The sequence below is a fragment of the Heloderma suspectum genome, chromosome 6, assembly GCF_057233095.1.
Source record: "Heloderma suspectum isolate Gila_16-S chromosome 6, 16-S_ref, whole genome shotgun sequence".
NCBI lineage: Eukaryota > Metazoa > Chordata > Lepidosauria > Squamata > Helodermatidae > Heloderma > Heloderma suspectum.
The window spans coordinates 94,283,361-94,294,018 of record NC_139463.1 but is presented as its reverse complement, the minus strand read 5'-3'; the positions used below and the strand labels follow the sequence as shown (position 1 = coordinate 94,294,018).

Genomic DNA, 10,658 nt, shown 5'->3' with positions numbered 1-10,658 from the left:
GGCATTTTAACCTCTTAGAATGGGGTGGGGTGGGGCTGCGGGGGTGGGATGCAAAAGCAGGGAAACCACAACATGATAAGAAGAGTGGGGAAAGAGGAAGGGGACGGGAGAGTCCCAGAGGGCCAGATTGAGACCCATGGTCCACACATCCTCCTCCTCTACTTGTTACGTTCAGGTGTTTTCCCATCAGTTCTTCAATCTTTGGACTTTCCACAAAAAGTCCATTCAGGAGGAAAAGTTTGAATAGCTGCACAATGACTTTTGATTGGTAGAGCTAGGAGCCATCCATTTGGAAGCTCCCACTCTGAATCTAAAGCAGTCTTCCCTAACCAGGTGCCCTCTAGACATTTTCAGCTACAACTTCTAGGCATTCCTTAACCATCAACCATGCTAGCTGGGCCACCTGGTTGAGGTGGGCATCTGGACGGCACCTGGTTGGGGAAGACTGATCTAAAGCAACCCTCTGCCAGGTTTCTCCATCTAAATGAGAAATGAACCTTCTGGACATTCCATCCTCCAACATATCCTCCAACCCTCTGGAGACCTGCCCATGAACCACCACCATTCCAGGCAACTTCTGTCCCACCCCATCACATCCTAACATTATTTAAACCCTGCTGCCTTCCCTCCACTGTCAAAAATCTGTTGTTCTTTCTCTCCATGCCCAAGCTATGGTTCAGTTGAAGACACTGAAAAACATAGCCCCTAAAACAGGAGGAGTGCAATTTTGCATTAAAACAAGGTGCACCCCCCCGCGCTTGCCTTGTTTTAAACGGAACATGCACTTTTTTTAAAAAAAGGGGAAAATACACGCCTTCCTCTCCTACCTGGTCTTTGATGAACTCTGCAAATTCCTTTCTGAGGGCTTCCTGGGTGTCCAAGTTGTGTAAGGTGATGGCCATCTATAGGAAGAGAAAGGGAACGAAAAAATGGCAAATGCGACTATGGAAGATACTCGTTCTCCCTGGAGTCCCCCTCCAATCCTGTTACTAGAAGAGGCAGAAGGAGATAAGGAAGGCAGGTTTGGAGGGTTGATGCAGGTACTATTCCTGCTCATGTCATGTCAATCACTTCCTGAGCAGCGGACACCTCCACCATCAGCAGAAGCTGCATTTTTTCCCTATGGACCTCAAATTTAGAAGGCCATATTTCCAGCCCATCTTCCTTCCATGATGGGGTTTATAGCAATGTGTGACAAGATTCCCCGGTAGGCTGAATCTACACATAGCAGTTTTACCCTTATCGTACTGCAGTGATAATTATTGGTGCACATGACACCAATGGGCACCAATAGTTATCACTGCAGTATGATAATGGTAAAGCTGCTATGCGTAGATCCAGCTGTAGTCTCCCATCCAAGCACTGACCAGGCCCAGACCTGCTGTGTTGCACACAGATTGCTGTGTCACCTGCCTTCAGGCTATGCCCTGGTTGGTGGCTGCACTGTACTAAAATGCAGCTTCTGTATGAGCAGAGAACAAACAGTTGAACTAAGCCACAGGCAAGGAGATGCACAGCTTGCACAGGTAGTTTGGTTGACAGCATCATCCCTTGGTTCATGAAGGTGAGGAATGGGGAGGCTGGTACCTGTGTCACTGAGGAGAAGCCAAACTGATATTTCTTCATGAGAGCTGAGAAATTCTGAAAGGCAAAAAAGGAACGACATCTGAGGATGAGATTCACAACCAGCTCGCACAAATAACAGGATATACTCAAATGCCACCTCCCAACTGCACAGTACCATGGACAATACATCCATAAAAACACACACACATTTTTATTTTGGCCCTAACAGAGCTTTATTTTGGCCCTAACAGGGCTTTTGGCCCTAACAGAGGCCAAAATCACCGCGGGCGGTGGCTGACATTGAAACTCAAACAATCAGTACAACCAACACAATACAACATTGGAGCATATCACCACTAAAACAAAACAAAGCGAGAGGCAGGGTCAGAACACTACAATAAACACAGGAGAAATGAAAATTATCCTGCTATTGAGATTACTCTCTCTCTCGGAGGTTTGTGGGCTCTTTAGATGACGCCGTTACCCTCCAGGGTGTCTCCCGCCATTTCCTCCAGCCTATCTCATGTTTTCCCTAAACACAAAAAATGTGGTATTTTTTCCAGCTCACAGAACGGGAGCATCACGACCTCCCTGTGAAATTCTCCAATAGCAGAAGAAACTGCTGGGTCTGCCTGCTGTGGGCATTCGTTTTCGGTTGTTGGGGGCACAGTCAGGATGAGATTTGACAGGAGTGAGGGGCAGAATCGCCTGCAGATTGCGTCTCCTGGCCTGCCGATTGCATCTCCTGCCTCTGCATTTCTCAGCTGGAGGGAGAAGAGGGTAAAATGCCTCCCTGTAATGAAGGGAGACACATCTGATCCCCCACCCCACCAAGCTCAGAAACAACACCCTTTGTTGTTTCAGAGCACCCCATTAAGTTCAATGGGACTTACTCCCAACTAAGTGTGCCGATGGTTGCAGACTTACAGGCGATCTTATGCTTACTCAGAAGTAAGTCCCACTGAGTTCAATGCGGCTTACTTCCACATAAGTGTGCGAAGGGGTTGCAGACTTACAGCACAATCTTACATTTTATGGCTACTCAGAAGTAAGTCAGAAGTTTCCTGGGGCCTGTGAGAAAACAGTACAGCAGAAGTTAAGCTATGAAAACTAGACTCCCCCCCACTCCTTTGCACACATGCCAAGGAGGGAGGAAGGCTCTCCCTCAGTTCCAACCATGTGTCTGCCGTGTAAAGAAGCCCTTCCTAATCCTGCAAAGAAACCGAAAGCAGGAAGCCCTGGAAAGGATGTGGGTTTTTGCAGGTGGTTTTGCTTAATGTAGAAACACCCTTAGAGGTGTGCGCAAATGCCTCTCAAACTTCTCAGGAGGAGGAGCTTGGTAGCCCCATCGAGAGCATCTGGGTTCAAATAAATGGAGCAAAGAATAAAAGGAACCTGGTGGTCGGAGTCTACTACCGGCCACCCAATCAAGAAGAAGACAAGGATGAAACTTTTGAAAAGCAAATAGCCAATGTTTTAAGGAAGCATGATGTAGTAGTAATGGGGAACTTCAATTTCCCCGATATTTGTTGGGAGACAAATTCTGCAAAACATGGCCCCTCCAGGAAATTCCTGACTTGTGTGGCGGATAACTTCCTCCTACAGAAAGTAGAGGAAGGAACTAGAGGATCGGCTATCCTTGACTTGATCCTAACCAACAGAGATGACTTAGTGGATAAAGTAGCAGTTACAGGAACTCTGGGGGAAAGCAACCATGTTGTACTTGAGTTCTTGGTTCTAAGGGAAGCAAAAGCCAAGTGTAGTCAAATGCGTTCCCTGGATTTTAGGAAAGCTGATTTTAATAAACTCAGAACAATGATCAGTAAGGTCCCATGGCAAGCGATGCTAGCGAGAAAAGGAGTCCAAGATGGGTGGGAGCTTTTAAAAAAGGAAATTCTCAAGGCACAATCACAAGCAATTCCTACAAGAAGAAAAGGTGGAAGACAACAGAAGAAGCCAATGTGGCTTCACAAAAAGCTTAGGGATGACCTGAAAACAAAAAAGGACACATATAGGAAGTGGAAAGAAGGCCAAGTAACAAAGGAAGAGTACAGGCAGATAGCACAGAATTGCAGGGATGGGGTCAGGAAGGCTAAAGCTGAGAATGAGCTGAGGTTAGCAAGGGATGCTAAAAACAACAAAAAGGCTTTCTTCAGCTACGTGCATAGTAAAAGGCAGAGGAAAGAAATGGTGGTTCACCTATTAAATAAGGATGGATAAACGATAACAGATGACAAAGAAAAGGCAGAGGTGCTCAATTCCTACTTTGGCTCAGTCTTCTCCCAAAAGAGGGTCTATGACCCCCCTGGCAAAGGCGAAGTACAGGCTGAAGGGGCAGGATTGCAGCTTGAGATCGACAGGCATATGGTCAAGGAACACCTCATTACTTTGAATGAGTTCAAATCTCCAGGGCCAGATGAACTGCATCCTAGAGTCATAAAGGAACTGGCAGAAGAACTCTCAGAACCACTGTCTATTCTCTTTGAGAAATCATGGAGGACGGGGGAAGTGCCAGATGACTGGAGGAGGGCTAACGTTGTCCCTATCTTCAAAAAGGGTAAAAAGGAGGAGCCTGGGAACTACAGACCAATCAGCCTGACATCAATCCCTGGGAAAATTCTGGAGCAGATCATAAAGCAATCCATCTGGAAGCACCTTGAAAACAATGCCGTGATTACTCGAAGCCAACATGGATTTGTCAAAAACAAGTCCTGCCAGACAAATCTGATCTCATTTTTTGATCAAGTAACCTCCGTTGTGGACCATGGGAATGCTGTAGACATCATATACCTCGACTTCAGCAAAGCTTTCGACAAAGTGCCCCATGATATCCTGATGAGCAAACTAGCTCAAAGTGGGCTAGATGAAACAACGATCCGGTGGATCCACAGTTGGCTACAGAATCGGACTCAAAGAGTGCTTATCAATGGGACCTTCTCAAAGTGGGGAGAGGTAACGAGTGGGGTACCGCAGGGCTCAGTCCTGGGCCCAGTGCTCTTCAACATTTTTATTAATGACTTGGAGGAAGAGGTGCAGGGAATGCTGATCAAATTTGCAGATGACACAAAATTGGGAGGGATAGCTAATACTTTGGAAGACAGAAACAAAATTCAAAGTGATCTGGATAGACTGGAGCGCTGGGCAGAAAACAACAGAATGACATTTAATAGGGACAAATGCCAAGTTCTGCACCTAGGAAAAAGAAACCAAATGCACAGTTACAAGATGGGGGATATGTGGCTCAACCACACTACAAGTGAGAAGGATCTTGAAATTGTTGTCGATCACAAGCTGAATATGAGCCAACAATGTGATGTGGCTGCAAAAAAGGCAAATGCTATTTTGGGCTGCATTAATAGAAGCATAGCTTCCAAATCCCAGGAAGTACTAGTTCCCCTCTACTCAGCACTGGTTAGGCCTCATCTGGAGTACTGTGTCCAGTTCTGGGCACCACACTTTAAGAAGGATGCAGACAAACTGGAGAGGGTTCAGAGGAGGGCAACAAAGATGATCAGGGGACTGGAAACAAAGCCCTATGAAGAGAGACTGAAAGAACTGGTCATGTTGAGCCTTGAGAAGACTGAGGGGAGATATGATAGCACTCTTCATGTACTTGAAAGGTTGTCACAGAGAAGAAGGCCAGGATCTCTTCTTGATCATCCCAGAGTGCAGGACCAGGACAAGGAAGAATGGGCTCAAGTTACAGGAAGCCAGATTCCAGCTGAACATCAGGAAAAACTTCCTGACTGTAAGAGCAATATGACAATGGAACCAATTACCTGGGGAGGTGGTGGGCTCTCCCACACTGGAGGCCTTCAAGACGAGGCTGGACAGCCATCTGTCAGGGATGCTCTGACTTGGATTCCTGCACTGAGCAGGGGGTTGGACTCGATGGCCTTGTAGGCCCCTTCCAACCCTACTATTCTATGATTCTATGATTCTCTACCCTTTTTGTGGGAAGAGAAACTGGGGGGACAATTTCAGAATTGAGGAGAAATTCTCAGTGGTTTCTCACAGGTAGGACTTACCATAGGCAGGGGTTGTAGCAAAACTTTTTTTTTTCCTAAGGGGTTTTGGTTTTTGTGTGTGCTCCCACTGCAATTGGAGAGAGCACCAACTGCATTGTCAGGCTGGCCCCCAGTTTGCGTCCACCGCAGTGCAGGGGGCATTGTTGTGCCTAGCTTCAGAGAAGAGGTGGCGCTAGTGCTGAGCCAAAATTTCCTGAAAGTTTTCTTCCCCTATGAAAGAGGCTTCCATTTTTCTGCCTCGTTCTCAGGGTGTTTTTAAAAGTATTTTTTTGGGGGGGGTGTTGAGCTCGCCTAATTACTGCAGGGCAGCCGAGGGTGCTGCGTTTTTTCTGTCTGTTACACATCTCTTTCTATTTTCTTTCGATTACGCATCTCTCCAATGCTCTGCAGTCTCCTAGAGGGCCTGCACTTCCTGATCTGAAAAAACCCTATGGGGGGGATTACCTAATGATGTCTTCCACGGGGCTTTGTTTGAAGTGTGGGAAGCCAAGGAGGCTACAGGCTGCTGAAGAGATTATTGTAGAATGAAAAACAGGATACTTGGGCACACTGCTTGGCTACCTCCTATGTAAGGAACTCCAAATCATGAAAATTTCTCTGAAATTTTCTTCACCATTGAATTTCTTTTCAAAAGCAATTTCTTTTCTACCAAATTGAATGAGAATGGTAAAAAGAAAAAGAGCGGGGGGGGGGGGAGAAATTTTCAGCACCGCACTAATGAAAATACCTGTTAGGGGCTGTTGCTGAGTCCCATCAATAACCTGAATTTGGCAGCAAGTCCTGATGTGGGGGAGGTGAGGTAAGCTCATGCTCATGGCTAACATTTGGCACGCTGACGGACGCCAATGACACCACAGAGCCACACTGTGGTGCCAGACCTAGACAAGGCCTGACGTGCGACGCCTCCCATCAACAAGACATTTTTATTCTCCCAGGAATTGGCAGTTTTCCAGTTCGTTCTTAGCCAATCTTGTATTTTAAAATTTTGCACTGCAGCTAGCTCCTGCTAGTTATTTTTACTTTTATATTTTAGCTTCAAATTTTTAAACTTGTATATCGCATTTTATCATCTGTATTTTACTGTCTGGTATTTTATGGTTTTAAAGACAGTGTTGGCTGTTGGTCGGTATAAACATGTAAGAAATAAATAGGTAAATAAATAAAAAATTCCACGACGGAGGGGAGGTTCACTCTCCCCTTCTCCCGGTAGGCAGTGAAGATGGGATCAGCAAAGGGTGGTGGTGGTGGTGGTGGAATGACTTGGGCCATGTCCCAAAATAATTCAGAACTCGTGGATCGTTTTTACAGCCACCATGGGATACCGGGCGGGTGTGACAATAATTTTCGGACTGAAACTGGTGAGTTTCTCCTATGCCTAGTATGCACTCTTCTACACATACCACTTTGTTATTTTTTTTTTTTAAGTATTTTTATTCCGCTCTTCAGCCAAAAAAGGGCTCCTGGAGCAAACTTACTTGCAATCAGTAAAACAAGACAGTCCCTGCCTGCAGGTTTAGAATCTAAAAAGACACAGCACACAAGGAAAAAGGAATGGGGAGGGGAAAGGGGGGGGAGGTAGTTTTTCAGTAGGCTTATTTATTTATTCATTCATTCATTTCATTTATATCCCGCCTTTTTTCCTCCTTAAGGAACCCAAGGTGGCGTACATAATCCTTCTCCCCATTTTAGCCTCACAACAACCACCCTGTGAGGTAGGTTGGGCTGAGAGTCTGTGACTGGCCCAAATTCACCCAGTGAGCTTCATGGCCGAGTGGGGGATAGAACCTGGATCTCCCGGCTCCCAGTCCAGCACTCTAGCCGCTACACCACGCTGGCTCTCCAAGGCTTGGTGGCATGGCGGCAGCTCTCTTCTCATTTCCCACTGTGCAGCCTGCTGAAACGGCTCCTGGGGGTGACAGTCCATGCCATGCTCACCAGCAGCCGTCCTTCCCAGCATAACCCTTCTTCACATAAATGAAACATAGCATCACACAAAAACCTGGATCGTTTTCTACTGGCCTCTGTTACCCTGGATAACATCTGGCGAAGCTGGACACGAGAGCTGCCAGCTTTTCAACCAGCCCCCTAGTAATGTGCCTTCAATAGAAGCTTGATGTCCATCCAGAGGGTAGCAAGTGGTTGCTCGTGTTTAACTTTGAACCATGAAAAGCTTCACCTGACTGTAGTGGATCAAACCTCTACTGCAGGTACAGGAGCATGCCAATTAAGTTGTTTTCCTGGCCAGTTGGCAACCCTAACAGTACCAACATGACCACGTGATCTCCAGATCTTTCCACATATTCTCCCTGCCCATGCTCCTAATCCCACATCCATCTAGGGGTGTCATCTCCTTTCTGGCATAACAGAGGCCCTGTACCTAAATGGGTGGTGTGACAGGTAGAAATTCAACAGGTGCGGCTATCCATGGTCTGTCCACATCGGACATTTGATTCCGCTTCTCTCACCTTTATCTTGGCTGCAAGCTGTGCCCCCGCGAGGGGCGTCCCCTCTCGGTTTCTCTTTAGAAGCTTTCCAGCTGATCTGGCTATGTTATTCCCATAATCCTTCAGGCATTCCCTAAAATCTGCATCCATGTCTGGAAGAAATAATGCAAACAGTTCAGACGAAGGAGTGGGATATATAGGACATCTGCACAGCTGCACCCCCTGGTGGCCATAGGGGATAATGCAGACATTTTGAGTGACCAGGAAGTCATGTTTACAGCGAAAATTCTGAGAATCTCTCATTTCATTAACAGAAATTAATTACAAGTTAGGGCTGGAAATATTAAGATAATTAATTAGTAAAATAAAAGTTGGGGATTGCCACTTTCCTTTCTTTGAAAGATGTCCTGCCCTGTCTGCTCTGGAAATGCAGCCTCCGCTTTGGTCAGCTTGCACTTCCCCTGCCCACCTTTCTCCCCCAGCCCTGATACTCTCGTTGCTTTCCTCCCCGCCTCTAGGCAGTGTCAGGATTCTATTTCCTTCCTTTTTCCCCTTAAAAAACAGTAAGCCAGCAAGAGTTGCACACCCCGCTCAGCCAAACAAAGGATGCAAGTGGCTGGTGGAGCTGTCTGGGCAGGCACTTCACCAAACGGTGTACCTCCTGCTCCACAACTGTGTTTTAAAAAGAAGGAAGAAGAAGGAAGGAAGGAAGGAAGGAAGGAAGGAAGGAAGGAAGGAAGGAATCCCCTTCCAGATGCTGCATGGTATGAGAGGGCAGAGGGCAAGTTCTGGACCTGCTCTGGTTGTGCCCTGCTCTCCTCCACTCGTAGCTTACAAGGGGGTGTTGGGAAGGGACGGTTTTTATTGGTACTCTGTTTTTAAAAGCAACACTTTTTAATATGGTGTTTTATTTCTTTTGTCTTTTTGTCATTTTATCTTGTATCGCTCACCATTCTGGAATCTGTTTAGATGTGGAGCGGTATATAAATGCTGTATGTAAGTACGTAAGTAAATAAGTAAGTGCACAATCCTATGTCAGTGGCTAGACAGCCGTAGGATATGTGGTTTTCCGGGAACCAGTCTCAGAGCTCCGAGGTCCGTTGCCGGAGAACTGACTTCCCCCGCTTCTGCGCTGCCTCTCAGGCAGCACGGAATGGTCCCACGCTCCGGGCTCAGAAGAAGAGTGTAGAGTGGCCAAAACGGGGTGTTCTGGGTGGTGTTCCGGGGCAGGGAAGGCAGAAATGCCAGTACGACACATCTTATGTGTTGTCGGGCAGCCTCCTCCCCGACTCCGCCTTCCCGCAGCTAGACAGCAGAAATCAGCTGTCTAGACGCAAAGGCAGAGCAGGAGAAGTGTAGAGAGAATTTTTATTATTATTTATTTATTATTAAATTTATTAATCGCCCATCTGGCTGGTCACCCAGCCACTCTGGGCGATGTAAAACATACAATAAAACAGTTTAAAACAATAAAATTCTACAATAAAAACATTTTCTAAAATACCCTAACCCACCCCAAATGCCTGCCTGAACAACTACGTTTTTAATGCACGACGGAAGCTCATTAAAGAGGGGGCATGACGGAGTTCCCTAGGGAGGGAGTTCCACAGAGTGGGGGCCACCACAGAAAAGGCCCTCTCCCTCGTCCCCACCAGTCTAGCTGTCCTGGCTGATGGGACAGAGAGAAGGCCATCCGAGGCTGATCTTGTTAAGCGGCCTGTCTGGTGCTGCTGGAGGCGCTCCTTAAGATAGGCTGGGCCGGAACCATATAGGGTTTTAAAGGTCAAAACCAACACCTTGAATTTGGCCCAAAAAACAACTGGTAACCAGTGCAACTCCTTCAGCACTGCAGTGATGTGATCTCGCCGGCGGCTGCCTTTAATCAGGCGAGCCGCCGCGTTCTGTACCAGCTGCAGCTTCTGAACCGTCTTCAAGGGTAACCCCACATAGAGCGCATTACAGTAGTCTAAACGAGAGGAGACCAGGGCATGTACTACCGATGGGAGCAGATGGTCGGGAAGGAAGGGGCGCAGGTGCCGTATCAGATGGAGTTGATACAGCGCTGTCCGGCTCACAGCTGACACCTGAGCCTCCATGGACAGCTGGGAGTCCAAAATGACCCCCAGGCTGCGGACCTGGTCTTTCAAGGGTAGCCGTACCCCATTCAACACCAGGTCAACATCCCCTAGCCTCCTCTTGTCTCCCACCAAAAGTACCTCAGTCTTGTCAGAGTTCAGCTTCAGCTTATTCCTCCCCATCCAGCCACTCACCGTCTCCAGACATTTGGACAGGGATTCTACGGCCAACCTTGGTGAAGATTTGAATGAGAGGTAGAGCTGCGTGTCATCCGCATATTGATGACACTGCACCCCAAACCTCCTGATGATAGCCCCCAGCGGCTTCACATAGATGTTAAATAGCATCGGGGAGGAGATGGAACCCTGTGGCACCCCACAAGTGAGCGGCCACGGGTCCGAAACCTCCTCTCCCAGTGCTACCTTCTGGTACCTGCAGGAGAGGAAGGACCAGAACCACCGCAATACGGTGTCCCCAATGTCCAACCCCTCCAGGCGGTCCAGGAGGATACCGTGGTCAACGGTATCAAAAGCCACTGAGAGGT

At 47.4% G+C, this 10,658-nt stretch overlaps 1 protein-coding gene across 5 annotated transcripts in view; it reads right to left on the bottom strand.

The window, feature by feature from the left end:
- The window catches only part of RNF112 (ring finger protein 112), a 37,892-nt gene that overhangs the window by 2,158 nt on the left and 25,076 nt on the right, over window positions 1–10,658 (bottom strand). For all 5 annotated transcript variants that reach the window (XM_084805219.1, XM_084805221.1, XM_084805220.1 and 2 more), the window contains 3 exons: window positions 8,060–8,190; window positions 1,588–1,641; window positions 828–902 (listed from right to left, as the gene is read on the bottom strand). In XM_084805219.1, coding sequence (XP_084661345.1) covers window positions 828–902; window positions 1,588–1,641; window positions 8,060–8,190 — 260 coding nt within the window. The remainder of the gene's footprint in view (window positions 1–827; window positions 903–1,587; window positions 1,642–8,059; window positions 8,191–10,658) is intronic.